At 31.2% G+C, this 20,240-nt stretch overlaps 1 protein-coding gene across 13 annotated transcripts in view; it reads left to right on the forward strand.

Annotated features, from left to right (window-relative positions):
* The window catches only part of LOC113511928 (polypyrimidine tract-binding protein 2), a 530,476-nt gene that overhangs the window by 338,173 nt on the left and 172,063 nt on the right, over nucleotides 1-20,240 (forward strand). For 7 of the 13 annotated variants that reach the window (XM_031913421.2, XM_052896538.1, XM_031913417.2 and 4 more), the window contains one exon: nucleotides 18,242-18,298. The exons of the other annotated variants lie outside the window; for them this stretch is intronic. In XM_031913421.2, coding sequence (XP_031769281.1) covers nucleotides 18,242-18,298 — 57 coding nt within the window. The remainder of the gene's footprint in view (nucleotides 1-18,241; nucleotides 18,299-20,240) is intronic. 13 annotated transcript variants of the gene reach the window in all.

Genomic DNA, 20,240 nt, shown 5'->3' on the forward strand with positions numbered 1-20,240 from the left:
GTGGGCCTAGTATATAAGAAATATACTGAAATTACCATGACGATTCACTACTAGTTGCAGCGACAATCTGAAATATTATATATTGTAAGATTCCGTAGATGTACCTAGTTATTTCAGAACAGTTCCTCATAACAGTCACAATCATGAAAAATTAATGGTTAAAATGATAATAACTGAAAGGAAACTAATAAATTTTTTTGTACTGAAGTAAATGAAACCTCAAATAACAGTATTGTATAAGTATGCCTCCAAAGAAGTATCTAACTTACACGTTTTCATGGAACAATAACACGAGGGAATTTGAACCAACTCGCTCGCTTATTCTGCGGTATTATATTGGCAAATTAGTGTAATTTCCACATCAGTGTTGAAATTTTATGAGGAAATGGCAGTAGCTTCACGGAATGCGCCTGAAAGTTTTTACGCACTAATTTTCGTCGACCGACGAGGTAATCGATTCAAGATCGCGTGTGTAGCGTACCTATTATACTGGTTTGGAAAGGAATCACTGCATTTATGTAATCCTAATGACAATCTGTTGATGAACTATCATAGATTAATTATTCATTGTAATTTTTTTTATAACATGATATGGAGGGATTTTAAACTTTTCAACGATATATCTTTTTTTTTTAATGAATGATAATGGAGTGGTAACCCCGCCTGCGCTAACGGTATTAGCTTACGGGGCACCAATAAGGGATGATAAGTGAAATTAAAGTGCAGGTCAGTAAGCCCATTGTGATGAATAAGCCTGGAATGTAGCACGATGGTTTCCAAAGGGAAACAAGTTGATATTGACCTGATAGAGTATATTGCTGGCAATGAAACTAATATTCCGCATTACTAACAATCCCTTTCTCCCCTATATCATTATTATTAGGGTTTATGACTCGATCTATGTCTATATATTTATCATTTTCTTTTTTTTTTTATAATCGCCGGACGACTTCTGAATGAAGTTGAACTAAAATTGAATTAACCAATTAATATAATTAATAACTAATCTGAATTAACTAAAATGCATAGTTTGTAATTTATGTAAAAACCTTATCAAAAACAAATAAACCGAAAATAATTGTAAAATAACGAACGACGAAGTATTATTAAATTTTCAGCATTCTGTTGCCTAAATTTCGTTGAAATTCCGGGATATATAGGCGATTTGTTTTTGCCGATAACTTCTAATACCTTTATTGAGAGTTATTTAAAATAGTAACCTACGTTCTTTCTAAGGGTCAGTGTATCTCCATACCATATTTACAGGCAATTTGTAGAGCCGTTTATATATAATCGTTAACACACAACAGACAACACTTTCAGATGTGCTTTAGTATTGCCAGTAGGTATACTATTTTTATCGTGTTTGTATAATATAAACTATTTTTTATGAGGTAAGAGAGCGTCATCGTAGCCTATACTTCGGCTCAAACATTCCTCTGTGGTCGTGAATTTTCGTTTGGAGAACATTAAAACTACCTACCACACTTTAACTTCGTATTATCAAACACCGGTAAGAAACCTAGTGGCCTACACATTTCTTTTAAATTCTAGAAGAGATGAAACCCATTCGAAGACACATAGAAACGTTAGTGTTTGAGAATTACTGCAGTGATCTGCAATTTTCAAGGATATTATTCGCATAGAAACCTTAAATAATTTAATCTATAAATTTCCATAGATTAATATTAATGTCTTAATTTTTTTTTTTGTTTCGATAAAATACTACTTTCGTGCATTATGAGAATATAAATATAAAACGGTTTTACCTGACGGTATGCTTTTAATTTATCTGCCATTTTGCATGGATTAATTATTGATATATAAAGGATTTTCTTCACTTCGTTATTCACAGGTCGTCCCCGGGATCTCTCCGGCCGGATATTGAAGCACGTAATCTGGCTCCAGTGTGTCTCCTAGCAATTTATCGAACGATGAATGGTTCGACCATTATTCGAACCTTAACGTTCCTACTTATTAATATCTACATAATTTATTGTAAATTACAGTTTGCAGAGGCGATCGTGCGCGAATAATGTTCGGGGTGCGAATGAAAAAACATGCCCCACTGAATTATGATTGTAATTATCTGAAGCGGTTAAGTGACACATGCGTTTGGGATCGGTGTCATTTATCTCTTAACTCTAAAGGCACGAAAGTAATTAATATTTCAATATTTTAAATTTCCAATCAATTGCGCACGTGTGGCCGGACCTTATCGATGGTATCCGTTGATAGTGTCATTTAACATTTTAATATAATTAGTTATTATTGTTACGGAGAAATGTTTTTATTATACGAGTATTTATTTTATTTATACATTTTTAATTATAATCTTTGTTGTAATTATCTTTTTATAGTGTCGTCTGTTAATATAAAAGTTCGAATGCGTGCAAATCAAACAGGCAACGAATCTTTCCTTTAATATATTTGTGTATGTTTATGTTTGTCGGAATTAAAGTTATTTTTATAAAGTCCTTGATATTATAGTATAATACAACATTCAACAATAGATTGACAAAAACCACATTTCACTCACTGAATTAAAACTGTTCGCATTCACTTAACACGGGCGCATTAATAATTCTGTTCAAAAAGTTTGTTTCAAAAATAAATTTGTGAGCAGGTACGGTTTTCCTACGCTGATTTAGTACTCGTCGAGTGATATACACCAGACGTGAGCTTATACATACAAGCCAATGGTAAATCTTTACGTTCTTAGTGCTTAGATCGAGAGATGTTCGAAAACCCAATCGGTAGGTACGGATAGTATAAATTGCGAGTACAGATCAATGAACTTTGAGATTAAACCTTGATAACAAACGATTTATTTTATATATCAAGTATTTAAATTCATACTAAAATTTTCTATTACTTTATGATGTCGTTAATATTTTCTGTTCACTTATTTATTACCTAGAATGCTACCAGTATCGTTGTAACGTATTTTATGCTGCTAATAATATAAATAAAAATATATTTTTTTAAGCCTTAGTAGTTCAACCAATTGTCATGAAGTCTGTCTTAGAAATGTATGCTTTATTTTTGTATTATTTTAAGCAAATCGATCCCATAGGTTGGTCGTGAACATGTCGCATTAAGTTCATAATAATAATAATAATAATACTTTATTATTCAGATTACAATTTGGTCTATTTTTTAGTAATAATTTCCTTACAAACTATGTTAGTAAAAAAAATTATCTTATTAAATTTTACGTCAAATAAATAATCGTAATTATATGTTAATCAAATTTTATATGTTAATCAAATTATAATGTCTAATGTACCTTAATGTTCGCATATACATTGTGGTTTTCGAACAATTTCCTTCCAAGAAATCTCAGGTTTTGGGTTGAACTTCCTGCCGAGCTTTTCCCTGGAGACTACATTATGGAGTTCTTCATAAAGAGCGTATTAAGATTTCTTCAGAATTGAGAACGCACACGTGACAGGTTGCTGACGTCATTAAAATATGTTAAAATATAACATAGTTATAGTATAACATAGTGTTATGTATTCTTGTTAAATATTCTGATAATGGAAACGCTAAAAACAATTTTACAATTTTTTGTTTATTTCTGTATACGGTGCTGTATGATATAGCGTTGCTGAATTATATTTGGAGGTCACATGTCATAATTAGTAATGTACGCGTACTTCTAAATATTACTGGAACTAATGTAACACTTTGTTAGCAGCCGCATTATATTTTCGTGAAACTTTAGCTATGACAAATACTAGACAGTACACGCAATCTTATTTAGGTTTCATGAATAATACTCGTTGGCTTTAAATTTTAAATTAAATTAAATAAAAAAATTACCCGACCCTCAGATACATCAACGCGTAACTGAAATTCCTGCTAAGCAAGTAGCAATAGTTGTAAGTAATATTGTTAATGCATAATTTATTTCACATGAAGATTTTGTATAAGTCATTTGTGTAAGTACTCTCCCCACCCATATTTCTACTGCCAAGCAGCTGCTGCTAAGCTTATATGGTTGTGTTTCGGCGAGTGTGAAATATGGTCGTGAACATACAAGCAACGGAAGTATAACAACTTAGTCGTTTGGTATGTAATGTGAGGTCCCAAATGTACCACATTTCTCTGATGTCTACGATGCAGTTCTTAATTATATGTGATAGTTACTACATTCCATCAGGTGGAGCGTCAGCAGATTTGTGTGCTATTAAATATATGTATATATATATATATATATATATATATAATATGTTAGTATCTATATAATAGTGCACCACCTACCCTTAGTCTGTTTCGAAATACACCAAGGTTGTCTGGAAGAGATTGCTTGTTGATAAGGCTTCCTTATATATCACTTCACATTACAATTTCCTGTATTGGTTATTTTTATAAATGGTTTAATAACGCGACGGTGTTTTTACTGTCTGTGTTTACTGATCGGGATAAAAAGTAACCTATATCCTTCTCCATCAAATATAGTACGTGTATACGAAATTTCATAATAATTAAGCTGTTAAGACTATAAGATAGCAAACAAACAATCTCGCTGTCATATTTATAGTATTAGTAAGGAATTTACGATTTTTTATTCCAAAAATCGATTCACACACACACACACACACACACACACACACACACACACACACGTATAACAATCATTATTGCTATATGGACCTTTTTAGTTGTAATCTTGATATTTATATTGTATCTGTTAAAATGGTTAGGTATTTAAATATTAAGTAACCTTTTATGACTTGGTTTCTCTAAATTTTGTATGTTTGCTGTAATTTTCTATAATATTGTTTCTTTTTGTGTGTTTTCTTGACTTGTACTAAGTGACAGATAAAATATTTAATGCTGTTATTATCGTATGTATTGTTAAATCTATATTTTTGCTTTATATAAATAAATAAATAATATTTTCTCTCAACTAAAATATAAAGTGAAAAGTATTTGTGTTATTTAAATCTGACCATTTCATTGCTTATAAACTAAGACTGAGCAATTTACATGAGTTGTTACATCCATACATCCTTCCGTGCGTCATGGGCCAATTAATTTTACGGAAACGGATATATGAGTAGGCGTAAATGGCCTCATCACATGTATAATATACAGTCTCCTTGTATTCGTATGTTAACACTACTAGGTCTTGTTATATAATTTTCTTCTCAAGTTGTGATTTTATGATATATTACTTAACATATGTAAGTACTTCTACGCATGATATTAAGATAAAATTGAATATAGAATTCCCGACTTTTTGCACGTAAATATTCTATAAAATCTATCCTTTTTATTTAAACCTAGTTCCTTGGATTCTTCGGTTCTGTTGAAAAATTATAAAATACTAGATTTTACCAGCGACTTCCGGACCTACCCGACTTACCGGACGAGGATGAAAAATATTTTTTTTTAATACGACTTAGAATGGCAAGTAAGCTGACGGCCCATTTAATGGAAAGTAGTAGTCGTCGCCTATAGACATGAGCAGTACCATGGACATAACAGAATATACTGTTTCGCCCATGATACCCCCCCCCCCCATGCGTTGCCATTCCTGAGGACTCAGGTGTTATTCCTCTGTATCCTGTAAATTCACGCCATAACCCACCCTTCAAACCGAAACACAGCCATGCAAACACAACTGCTTCACGGTAGAAACACGAATGGGACTGACCCCAGCAATTGACTTTTGTACAAAGTCTCCCTCTTATATCTTTCTCCATCCCATTTTAAATTTTACAGTAATTGGTTAAGCCGTTAAGGCGCTATAAGGTAACAAACAGACAAACTAACAAACTTACTTTTACGTTTATTCTATTAGTAAGGATGTGAATAGCCAATCAATGTTAAATTGTATGCAAATACTTATTACAAGTATGATTGTAAGAAAATATATTTTTTATCATTATCATCATCATTATGTCAGTCATTATCTGTCCATTGCTGAACATAGAGTTGTCAGTAATTGCCACGGCAGGTTTTGCGTATACTTGGCAGGCGGGTTGTATCATCTGTAGTTAGACTTTGGTAATGATTTATAAGGGACGATGTTTCTCACTCCTCGACCTTGAAGTTCCCTTAGTCACCTCTTACAATGCTAACGGGAAAGGAAGAGTTGACCCAAATCTATGCCGGGATCACACGGTAGGCACGGCATATTTTTTATGATTAACATTAAAATCAATTTACTAATTAACTTGACATATGTTGTTTTGCTCTTTACCGCCAGAAACGGATCCATTTTTTGTTAACAGAGCAAGAATATATCATGTCCCTCAAGGTGGAACAAATAATAATTACTTTCATAAAATTATATGCTCGTATATGCTTTCGTAGATTAATGTGGTTGAATGTTGTAATTTCGTGATAGATTAATCATAAATTACTCAAAGATTTATAATACCATTGTATAGTTATTTTATTATTAAAAGTTTTACATTATATATCGCGAATGTCTACAGCTCGCACTCAGCAGGTCGAAGCGCGCAGTCAGGCTCTTGCTCGTATTATAACCGCCCAAGACTCAAAATTCCGAATGGTCTCAAAACTAGTCAAGCCTTTTCAATCAAATTATACGTAAGTTAAACCGGTAGTTATTACATTAAAATATCATTGGTTAGTAATTGTTCTTACAAAAAACTATCAATAAGAAGTGATGGCTGCACTTTGATGTAAAAGCTGATTAATTCCGTGCAGGAAACGGAAGGGCAGCGGGTCGCGTCATTAGATCCATTATGCAACATGAGACATACGCGGTACGCATGTTAACTGTACTTAGGAAACAGTTTCATGGAACACTGCAACAAGAACAAAATTAGCGATATTTAGCTTAAGAATTGTTTTGTTGAGTTTCTGTTCAAAATTAAATATTTCTTGCTAGTTGTATTAAATTCATATACTTTTATTAACTGTGTTGTATCTGCATTTATGCTTTTAAAGTGTAGTTTGTCGTTGTGAAATTAAATTATTAAATTCAATTCTCTCTACATTATCTCTAAAGTATTTGGGTCGAGAATTAAAAAATAGACATTATACTGTAGAATGTAAATATCAATTTTGTCAATTGTATGCCAATTTACAGAAAAATGAACATTTTAAAGTTTAATAGATGACATGTAGCTAAGTTTTAAACACTTCAACTAATTTAGTTATCTTTTTATGTAAAAATAAAAAAAAAGTTAAAAAAAAGTTATATCAGCAGTAGAAATATGACGAATGATGGTGTTAGTTTAATGACAGTAACAATTTCACAGCAAAATGTTTGCTACCGCTTTTCATTTGTTATTTTCAACGTGAATTCGCTATCATGTTTAAAGTGATGAGGCAACAAGCAATTTTATACTGAACACATTTTATTTTATTTGAGAAACAAACAGTTACATTTAATACGTACGTGTACATATAAATTTTGGCTTAGAAGCCCGTTTCTAAGTTCGTCCGTTTTTATATTATGCTACGCTATTTCACTCTAGCTCTTAGATTAATTAAAATATCTTAACCTAACAATCAATCGTCAATTGTTGCCGCTGAATATTTTATAGATTCCCTAAATACAATGTCATAAAGAGTTGATCTCACCTTGCTAATAAAGTAATTTCCTTATCTATAGTAATAATAATAACAAAATAAAATAACCTAAATATAACATTATCTAATCCCAAATTAGGAAGTTTTTAGTATAAGCTATTACACTTATATGGATATTCTTATAATATCCATTTTAATTCATGAGGACATCTCTTTTTGAATAAAATATTGATTATGTGGAAATCAAACCTACAACCATTGGAAGATGCGTTTAACCTCTACTTACAGAATCAAAGTTGTCCAAGCAGACAGTTGTAGAGGTACCTACCTCTTCTTATCGATTGGTTCTTCGAGATACGTGGTTAGTCCATTCCCAAGTCCATTTGGCTTACTAATCCCTCGGGCTGTATCGGTTACTCTAGTTCTGGACGGTTACTTCCCTAATGTGTTGGGAATTTTCATAAATTACTATATAAATGAAATTCTAGTACAATTTGGTTTATCATGTAAAAGGACTATCCGTCCTATAAAACTAAGTTTGTTCTGATGATTTCAATACAGGTAGGTAATGACAAAATAATTAGCATATCAGATGACATTGTTATATATAAACATAGATATAAATTTATTTACTATATTTAAAGATTTACATGATAGACTAGAATAGATAGTTTTTTTTTAATTGAAAAGATAGACGCAAAATTTTTTATGCATCTGAAAACATCGGAATTCTTTTTTCAATTTTTTGTTTTAATATTCTTATAGTAGTGACTCTTTGTTTATTGTTATTAATTTTGGCGCATAAAATGAATCATGCTATATTGGGATTGATTATTATTTCATCTTCAATCAGTCCGTCGTCTTCAATCAAGCAGGCCCTGTCTAACGATATACATATATTTCATTGATTCCGATTCATTTCGGATACACAGAGGTTTTTTTATACGTCTGTATTTTGTTTATGATATTAGTGATTTCGTGATGAGTTGGATTTCAAATTTTTGCCGTAGTTGAAATATCGATCTAAATATATGTGAACAATTGTTAATTTCTAAAATACATTTGTACGGGACGGTTCTGTCGGTAAGGCGGTAACGACGCATACGCTTGTAACTGCGGTCATGCAACTCGTGCGATTGATGAATGTGTATGAAGGGAAAGCAGCGGCACCGGTTTTTGCTTAGCTTCATAAGGACATGAAATATTGCCGCGCATTGCACTTTACATTGAAGTTGTATCATGCTCGTATATGATAGAGTACTAAATAAGTGATCTGGTTGTGTATTCATGTATCCGTTATACTACCGAGGAACCTGTCAAAATACCTATGCTAGTGTAATATACACTGTAAAAGCAGATGCAGACAATATGCGATACCTTGATACATTTTTAATCAATGTTTTTTTTCTTTATGCTTTCTTCTCAAAATAATTCGCAATTTTTTTTCATGTAACTTGTACATATATTTATATTGTATATAAACTCCAAAGTTTACAAAATATACCTAAAGAAAATTATTTAATAACGTAATAATGAATAAAATGTATTTTCATTTAGTTAATGCACAGATAAACTTAATGAAAATGATCGCTGAAAGGATGAAAGACGTAAATCTGTTTCTCTATAACATCGGCAAAGCATTGTTGGATACTAATCTAATTAACCTTAGACACGAGTCCAAACGGTGCCTGCCGAAAGCTGGGATTTGGGTAATACAGTGTGCGAAATAGACACTTATTGTTCGGGCAATAAAATTCGAGTTCGAGTGGCGTCGTATCTCATTAACATTCATCGTGCGCTCGCGGCCGCGCTCCCGAAAGCATCTGTTAAATGTCTCGTGCTAGCTAAAACTTACCGTAATTATCTGTTAACATTCCCAAGTTTGACCCGCGAATCTTGCCGTCGACCAAACTCCGGTCCGGTCGACCGGAGGCGTTTTCCTTCCCTAATAATCAGGCTCATGGAGATTTTTAATGAAAAAGATTGTACGCCGTTATTTAGAAAGTTGGTAAAAGGGATCCAGTTGAAAGTTTGTTTTGATTTAGTGCTGTGCTCCCGTCGTTGATTGTATCCTTTTCTGTGGTTTTGTATCCAATTAGAACTAATTAAATTTTTTGAGGGCCGCTTTGATTGTTCATTTCAGTGAAAGCCACGATAACTTTTAAGTATTTTCTAGATGGTTGATTGTAAAGTTTTCGTGAATTGATGTAGATAACTATCTACGTAGTATAGACATACAATAAATCGTCTATGTAAATCAAATATTAAACACTTGCGTCTCATGCACTACTTATAATTGCAAAAAAATTAGATAAATGTTTTACCAAAACTGACTTTTTTAAATAAGATGTATATATACTAACTACATCGCAAATATGAAAACCAGATATTGGCTTACTCACACCCGACCCCCGTAGCGTGTTTTGTGAAAGACAGCCGTTCATTTGTTGATGATTCCACCTATATCCATTCAGATCCCTAATGGTGTTCAAATAAACCGATACTAATGTTTTTAAATTTTTAAAGGGATACAAAATCCACTAGAGTGTAAATTATCAAATATTTTGTTATAATGTTTTTTAAGTATAACGGACTATAATATTATAAATAACTTGTTAAACATATTGTCTCTTAATTTCATTTTTACACAATCTAAGGAATTATACATAATATTGTTATAGTATGAATAAAACTGTCAATAGTATTAACATTTGTATGTATTTATAATTAACCAAATACACACAAATGTACAGATTTGAAATCTGTTAATCATTTAGATAAGGGACGAACCTCACCTCAGCATTGATACGCATTTTTTATTTTCATTTGCAAAGTCAGCTTTATTTGCAACGAGTCCATAAAGCATGTCATAAGTCTACATTAATCATGACTGACAATATAATTCCCCGCGTTATCGTTTGAAAGCAAACTGAATGTATTTTGATAGATTCGCAAGGTATGTCCCTATATTGATTTTCAATTAATCTTTTGTCCCCATTTTCGGTTAGACAGATTCTTTTTTTTTTTTGCACGATGTAAGTATGCCTTTTTATTTACATTTTTTTTTGTATCGTCTAATTTAGGGGCATCGAAGACTACTCAGTAACTAGTTTGTTTTTAGAACTAAGATAAAAAAAAGAAAAAAAATCTCTAAAAAACGGTATTGTTATTTTATTCTTAATTTTAATTTTTTCACTAATATTAACTTAAAACTAAAATAAATTTTTAAGTTTTGGCAATAATTATCTTTCTTAATCTTAATAATATTTTTATGTAATAAATCTATACATATTTATCAATACACATTTCAATAGAGTAGGTGTATTTGTCTCTCATTGACACCGAAAAAGTTATGATATAGGAAAATAGATAAAAACATATTTATAGAACCATTATGGTGCCCGCTACAAAGGCGATCTTAATATCAATGGACAGTTTCAATAAACCCAATCGTAACAAGCAATGGGCTGCGAAATTTTCCTCTTAATATTTTTATAGCTCTGTATTTCGAATCTATTCTTTGAGATATATCGATATATATAAATTTTGAGAAATTTAGGAGCTGCGTTATTTTGTTACATGGTTATATTTTTTTAAAAAATTTTGTTTAATTGCATTACCACCGATATCATTTAAAAAAAAGAACATATTCCTTTTTAAAAGGCTGGCCGCGCACCTGCTTTGCCTTTGGTGTTGTGGGTGATTATGGGCAGCAGTAGTCACTTCCCATCAGGTAAGTCACATGCTCGTTTTCCCTCTGTGTTATAAAAAAAAAGAAAATATTTGAGGATTGACTACTGTCAGTAAAGACTATGACTGTACTAATATTGTAAATATGAAAATGATTTTGTTTCTTTTTTTTTTATAATATAAGGGGAAACGAACATGCGTCTCTCTTGATGGTAAGTAATTATCACCGTCCGTAGGCACCCGCAATATCAGAGAAATTGCAGGTTGCTGGCCTGAGACAAAAAGGAGATAAAAAATAGTATGAATTATTTACTGTACTGTAATAGTTTCTCATACAATTTAAAAAAAAATTTTGGTACTCTTATCAGGTGTATCTAGATATCGAAAGTCTCTGATAAACTTCTATGGCCTTTGATATAATTTACCAAATGAAAAATTAAAAGATTTGGATTGGAATTCGACCTTATTAACGCAGATGATTTTTAAACAAAAAGGTTTTACTAAGCTATAGCCGCTTATTTTTGTATGAAGTACATACATACTTGTTTATAAAAAGAAAAAATAAATGAAGAAAGATTATAAATCTTTTTCTTTTTTGTAAATTGGTTAAAAAGTACTTAAATTAATTTAAAATAAAAATAAATATAAACAAAGCTTGAGTGCTAGACTTTTCCGGAAATGTATTATTGCAACAGAGTATTCATATATTTTAATATTTGTGTTAATGAATGCTGTACACTCGTATTATGAAGCAATGGCTCGCTCGTTGCAGTTGCACATATTTTTAAATATACATATGTTCTTTCTGAGAGCTCGTTTTTTTTTTGTAAAATAACATTGTATGTAATCTAGTTACCTTTTATTTTTAAATACAAAATAAATATTGATAATTCTGTTCATTTACTTTAGAAAACTCGAAGTCCTTATTAAGTGAAATGTTTCATCGCTATGCAATAAAATATGACTATTAATATTTTCTCCATATTTGTTATTAATCAGTTAGAACCTCCATTCCACAGTGTATCATCAGATAAAAAAATCTTGTTGCAGTTTTCAGTTGCGGTAGCCAATTTAAAGTGCTGTTTTATTAAGCAAACAGCACAGCGCATTTTTCCTGAAAAAAAAAGCCAGACGTAGATGCAACATAGCAAAAAAGACGCTTTCAAAGCCGTCTGCACTGGAAAGTCGGAAAAAATCGACATAGATTCGCGCCTGTCTGTTTTATGGCCGATATGTTAATAAACATTCGACGTGCTTTGAATGGATGGATTACGGAGCCGGTAAAGTTAAATTAAGCCCAAAAAGGTTTTGTAATTACGTTTATGTTGCGTACGTGTAAATTAGAATCTGTGCAGTGACAACTGTTATACGATTTGTAATTAGTAAAATTTAATTTAAACGATTAAATACCATTTGCTCGTCTTTTTACTCCTAATCTAATTTTTAACCGATGCTTCGTCCGTATGATCGAAATGTGTTCACTGATCAAAATAAAAATTAACCTATGTTCTTCTCCATGTATATAGTATGCGTATAAAAATGTTCACAGTGATTGGTTAAGTCGTTAAAGTGCTCACAGGTAACACACTCACTTTCACATTTATTTTATTAGTAAGGATTTCCTTTCGTATTAATTTAAACTTATGCTCTTTTGTCATAAGCAGTTGAGCATAAAGGGCTACTTCGAACACGTGTTGGGTTTAAAATCGAACTCACAGCTTTGCTATTATTTATGTTCGTTACACAGTTATTTCTGGACTCGTTTCCTTATTGCTTGAATAGCTCCGTTTCGTACTCATCTACACTAATATTGATTTATATGTATAATGCATATAAAAGGGTGTGATTTGTTAAGTAATTTTCAATGTTGTCCAATAGTCTTAATTGTAGACAAATATATTTTTTTATGTGTAAATGCGTACCAAAATATTTTTGATTTTTGGTTAAAAAATACATCATTTTATTAAACTTTCTTAGTCATGTAATATCCATAATTTACAGTAGTATTGCTGTAAAAATAGTTATATAAATAAAAAAAAATTAAATACAGCGTCATAAAATAATTCACGGTAAAATAAAAGGTACCTTATTAAATTCTTTACAGCGTTGGCTAGGCTGCTTGGTAAGGATTCGCTTTATAGCTCACTTTAAAAAATGTTTCACATTATATGAACAGGAAATAATGCACTGCAGTCTTACACCGGGATTAAGGGACGTTACATCTTTATAGCTATTGTTTTTTCCAGTTAATAATTTATTGCTTCCTAAACTTGGGAGTGGAACGTAAAATGTAATTTCTTAAGAGGTTTTTGACGCCAAACGACCGAAAAGTTTATCGAGCTCGTGTAATCCGCCAATCAAAATGTTTTCCAGCGTAGAATAATTTGCTGTATCAAATACTTTCAATGAAACAAAGAACAAATTGCATGAAAGACCGAAGTTTTTGGAAAAATTGACGAGTGAAGTCGCCGCGTATCTACGATCAAAGAGTAGATTGCCTATCGCAAGTGGCCGACCACTCAAGAGCTTTCTAGACCCCCGCCTACCCAACATTTTATTTACCTCAAGAATGTCGACTTTGAAGATGTGAAAACTAATTCCTAGTTAGCCGAATTCCGTACAGCTTACTTTACTTCCTTCCTTTTATCTTTGTTGTTGGATTTAATGAAATTCGACTCTTTATGGCCAACTACTTTTAGCAACAAGTTTTGTATGTCATTTTGTCCTTTACAGTTCTTCTTTTAAATTAGTTAGACAAACGTAATAGTTTTCTTTTACAGAAACCATCTAACAACAATACCCACAGTATTTGTTAGTCGAAAGTAGAAACTATTACGCCAAACTTAAGATAAAGTTTAGGGAAAATATGTCTCCTGTGATACGAACTCAAAATTCCAATTACGTCAGTTGGTAATTGGGGGGTTTTAATTATTGATACGTTGGGTGGGTGTATTGTTAATACATTAGACACATTGTGTACCTTAATAGGGGTGTAACTTCGTTGGTTGCCTGTTTCACTTCGAGTTTTAGAAGTTCTGACAACGCATCTTCTCCGGTATTGTTTAAAGTTTATTAAGTTTTGAACATAGCATGACGTAAGTCGACGTAGACTAGGTAATGAACCGAACACGAGGTGCCTCGGGTAACTGTTCTGAATGGTTTTCGTTATACCACTATTAAGTCCTGTTAAGAGTAGTGTGTAAGTGAACTCTGCAGAAAATTATATGAAATAAGTATTTTAATTTAGTTCTGTTTTTTGTTTTACTTTGTTGTTTGTTTGTTGTTTTACTTAACAAAATCAATTTACTTATCTAGTCACTTATTAGATAACTAAATTTATTTTGGTTTAACTTTAAGATTCATGATACTGAGTATTTTATTTTCTTTCCATTTTGCACTAATGTACTTAAAAGAAATGTTTGTGACTGATTTATGCAAACTGCCACCTTCTGTGTTGTTTATATTAAATTTTTCCCAATATTTTTTCTTACAAAAAGAAAGGACTTTAAATTATTTTTCAAAATATGTTTTTGGCTTAAACGTATCTTCGGATTAAATATTAATCAGTCAATGACGAATTAAGAATTAGGACTATATTAATAATCTATAAATGTCTGCTACATTTTCTGACCTCATATAATCTATGTTAAAGGGTTTTTTTTTATGGATGAAAATGGTATGGTAACCCCGCCTGCGCTAATGGTATACGCTTGCGGAGCACCAGTGAAGGGTGATAGATGAGAATGAAAACAGGCCAGTTAGCCCATCATGATGAATTCATCAGGAATTCATCATGATAGTTTCCAGGGAGAACCGTGAGGAGATCGACCTGGTTGGGTACTCGTATATTGCTAGCAATGGGATTCTCAGTCTCCATTACTAACAATCCCTTTCCCCCCTATGTTAAAGGGCTAACCCGCTGTTTACTTGCAAATAAAAATTAAGTCATATTCGCTAAATAATTTTGTTGTGAAAACACAAGTTACTTTCACATTTATGATATTAGAAAAGGTTTTCACAAAAGTTTACGAGTTCATTTATTTTATTCATCAAACTCTGTAGTTTGATAAATAAACTAAATGAACTCCCGTTTTATCTTGTGCTGTCTAACTTCTTGCATACAACCTTTGCATATGCACATTCTTTAGGGAACACACCAAGTAATTAGTTGAAATGTTGTTGAAACTGATGTCGAACTAAGTTTCATACGCTGTAATAACTTGTAGTTGGCCAACAAACTCTGTTGCATATACACTAAATATTTAATATTTAAAACACTACACTTCTATACGAGTATATATATGCATATGAATAATTAGTTTTATCGTATTTTTTTTTTGTGTTGTTAGAAAACTTATGTTTTTTTCGTAAGCCTTTATCAGTAAAGATACACTATCATAAAAATTTTATAGACGAAAGCGTACCTTTATATTCCATGAAAAATACTTATATATTTTTTGTTTCAATAACACGAGGAATATCTTTGAATTATTCAGTATATTCTTTCTTGAAAACAGAGATCTCGACGTATATCGGTTGTGTCAATGCCAATACAGGCTTGTGACTTGCGTGTGATCCAGTGAGCTTACCTTACGCTCGGTGTAGCGCGAAACGGGCACCACTTGTCGCGTCGTCATCTTGTCGCGTCGCCGCCTCGCCTGCGCTTAAAATACCTATTTGTATTTCCTTTTCGAATTATTTCCCTTAATATATCATGTTCACTTGTTCGTTATGTTGATAATAATTTCACCGTATAGATAAAAAAAATTTTCTATATGATGTAAAAATCATATGAAATTTTTTTTTTTTATTATTTGAGAAAATCAAATAAAATAACTAGTTTTTTTTTTCCTTTTGAAAAAAATCTAATCAGATTTTCTTATTTTTTATAGACAAAATTGTGAATACTATTAAATCGAATAGGTATCGAAAAAAAATTATTAATATTTCTCAAATTAAAAACATTATTATTAATCATAATTACATGTAAAATTATTTATTTATATATAAATAATACAGATAAATAATATTTATTAACATTATAATAATATATTCATTGCACTTTCAAATAAAAGGAAATCAAAACTATTAAGTACTTATTTATTAAAACATGAATATCAAAATTTTGATCTAATAAAATCTTGTGTAAACAAATAAAGATATTTGTTTATTAAATATTCAAAAAACCAATGTAAAAATATTTTCAAAAACAAATAGTCCCTTTCACTCGAGCAAAATGCTTCCAAAGAAATGTGTCCACTGAATATTTGTAGTGCATCCATACCTGCATTTTTCATGTATTGTCTTCTTTATTCCATTATTCAGCCTTCGATATGCTATTGGAATTTTTTCATCAAATCGGAGGGTTGAAAATGCATGTACTCATAGTGTACATGTTGTATTGTAGTATTTAAAACTACTTCAGAAAAATATTTTTATTTTCATACCTGTTCAATTTGAAACATATTCGAAACAATTGACAATAAATGTGTTTCCATGATTTTCATAATGTATATTTTTATAGATTGCCTGTATTTGGTTTAATCATCCACCAGTTACATACTCGTCCATTATGAGGCTTATACATATTATCTATGGCTCCATTACTAGGTATTAGTGTATGTGTGAAATCAATTTAACTAATAACTTAGCAAACCTTGAATTTAAAATTAATGTTATCACAATTTAATTTAGTGCTTACATGATATATCATAATGACTTTATGTAATATAGGAATGGAAAAATCATACTGGAGAAATGGTATTAGATCTTAAAATACAACAACACATATAAAAAATCAACAAAGTAACAACTAAATTAAATTAATAGCTAAACGCAAGTTAAAGCATAAATAAATACTTTATTACATTTATCGATTTTCATTGGTAAGTATAGAGAATTCAATATTAGTAAGTGCAGTGTATTACAGTGTTAGTTCTACAGTTTCGTGTAAAATATTAAAACAATATTAAAAGCTAACTGTCATTGTTTAGAATTCCATTGTTGTGTACCCGTGATAATGTTTCGAACAGAATAGGCGTTATAAATAGGAACCAATACGTTCTCTATTACGGAGCTTTGTTACGATGAATTCCTATTAACTGAATATCATTTAAACAACCATTTGATAATCTTCCAGTTTTCGGCACAACGCCTCTTATCACATTTTAAGGTCGTTCACTGACGCAAAACTAATTTGATAATATATATGTTGAATTTGTAACTTTTATTATGTAACCTCATGTCGTGTCACTGTCGGTAGAATATATTATATTAATTTAAAAAGAAATAGAATTAAATAACAAGTAATTTAAATTGCTGTCTTGTTTGTTTATATCGTTATTTACATTTCCATTTTGCTCTTTGATTCATGAATTGCTATTCAATTCTAATTTCCTTAATTACTCTCGTCCTTAAGATCCAAACGCAATACGAAAGCCCAATGCGGACGTAACTATTTGCATGACTAACCACCTAAAGCTGGTCCACACCGTGGTCAACAATGGGAACGTTTAGCAATTCTCTCATAATGAAGTTAAGCTGAGATTGTGGTCCGTTTGCCTCCACCCCTATGATTCCGCCGAAACAAGATTTCGGACTGTACCACTTTGACAATGAGGCGGTACGAAATATGCACAAAGCAATAACGCCCCTACGTGTTAATGTTCACATTTATGATCGTTTTGTATTATTATTTTGGTTTTAAAATAAAAATAATATAATAATTATTATTTATTAACAACAAGTTGAAGTATGATCTATCATCCTAAAAACGTTAATACTCTTAAGGAACTATGTAAATTTTATGTAGATTCGTAAATGTTGGCCAACAAATTTACTTATGTAATCTTTTTTTACGACGAGAAATGGTTAACAAACTGAGGGGGGGAAGGGGGCACCTAATCGAAAGAGATTACCGTGCCATGATTACTGCCGAAAAATGTGTATAACTAAGCTGCGAGCGTTTCTAATTGGATATTGTGTATATTTTTTGCGACAAAAATAATTTTAATGCTTCCTTTTTTATTTTCAGGTGAGTGAATCTTCACTACTTGAGTGCAGCAACGGGCGTTACACGGCGTCCGAAACGGTGAGTCTCATTTCAAGAAGTCATTATCGGCTATTCTTATTTAACTTTAGCTATTGGCCGTGACTTAATTCGTGAACATCTGCGTATTTTTATTGTACGGTTTTTTTTTTTTAATAAAAGAAGTTATACAATTTTTTATCGTTATACATTCCTTCAATTTTTTTAAGTTTAATTGAATAATTAATATTGAATTTTTGAATTTTTCTGTGTTAAGCAATTATGTTAATAAATTGTGAACAATTTTATACTAAAGTATATTTAATTGAACGTGCGAGTTACTATACAGTATAATTAAAATAATACTAGGTAAACTAATTAGTTTACCTGGTATATTTCAATTATTGTTATTTCGAAAGAGTACCTTCTCGAGAATTTCCAGAAATTTCCTCTCATTTTCATATTGCTGCATTTTATAAATCAGTTAACATCAGATACGAGTATTTTACTATTTTAATAAAATCCCACTTTTTATCCTCTCATTGCTAATTGGTTTAGTTAACATCGTACGAAAGTTCGCTTCAAATATATACTTAACGCAATAAAAATACGCTATTGATTTTAATGCCAGGTAGTCAAAGAACATACTCCGTTGCTAATATATATTTGACTTGCACTGATTTCGTCTACCATTTATCTCATACCGAAACTTAAATTCACAAAAGAACAATTGTATGATTTGTTCTTTTATTATATGAGGCAATAAACTAATGAATGAATTATAAAATTTATATACATATTGTTGTATTTAGATTATATAAATTAAAATATTTCTTTGACCTCTGGGCTCTCAGCGAAATTGTATAAGACCAAAAAGTTAAAGATACGTCGCAATAAAAAGTCCAAGAGGTATAATCAAGAGGACTTTTCATATTCGTAGAAGTATCAAAGTGAGAAACGTAGTCTGCTGAAAGTTATCCACTTTCAAACTTTCATACCAACATAAATAAACCTTTTTAAGATTCTATATCACAAAAGATAAAACCGGAATCTTTATAGCTCAAATCATTGAATGAAAGACTGTAATCGGATGCCTTCGTCTCCCTCGCATACATACATCATATATAGTATACACTATATTCTGAAGGGTTCTCTAATATATACTTTGCAAGAATATTTTTTTCGTCTATGTTCATTTAAGTTTTTTTCTGAAAAACTGTGCTTGCAATTGACTGACTACTCATGAAAAAATATTGGAATTAAAGCATAACTTTAAAATGAATATAATATTGTGATATGCGACTCTTACTTACACTGATCTACGTTTACAAATCTTTTGTTTTTGTTGTAAAATTCTACCAATCTTTTGCAAATGTAATGTTCTAATATATTATTTTTAGTTACATCTACAACTGAATTTCATATTCATTAGCAATCGAAGCTTTATTCTGAATACTGAGTCCAATTGCTTGGCCCTTGGAACCACTTGATTCTCCGCTTCTGTTCATGGTTCGGTTCCAAAGACTAATTACGGTGAGTTTTTACCACCTCACTGTAACATATTCCTGTGCATTCGTCGACAAGAAATTTCAAATTGCCTCCATGGAAATTTCAGCTATTCTCTTGTTGCTCTAAAGTTGAAAATCCTTTATTTTAACGTCTGAAGAACGCAAACACATTTCGCTAAATTGAATCCTAAATTTGTAATCTCAAGGTCTAGTTTTTACTAAATATTTAAATCCGGAAATGAGACGGCAGCGATTATACGATTTTTAACTCTCCTGTCAGGATTATTAGAGCCAGGTTCTTTTGGAATACAGTTAACAATTTTAAAGTTGGTTGGGTCTCAAGATTTGTTCGTGTGCCTCGAGTTGGTAATTACTAATAACTGTAATTATTTTCTTCTTAATTTTTAATTTTACCCCTCGAAAATTGTTACTGAGGTTGTTAGGATCGCGTTGCATTATATCATTACCACAAATAAAGTTTTTCATTACAACATACA

This window comes from Galleria mellonella, unplaced genomic scaffold (assembly GCF_026898425.1).
Source record: "Galleria mellonella isolate WM207_F2 unplaced genomic scaffold, CSIRO_AGI_GalMel_v1 utg117, whole genome shotgun sequence".
In the NCBI taxonomy this organism is placed as follows: Eukaryota; Metazoa; Arthropoda; class Insecta; order Lepidoptera; family Pyralidae; genus Galleria; species Galleria mellonella.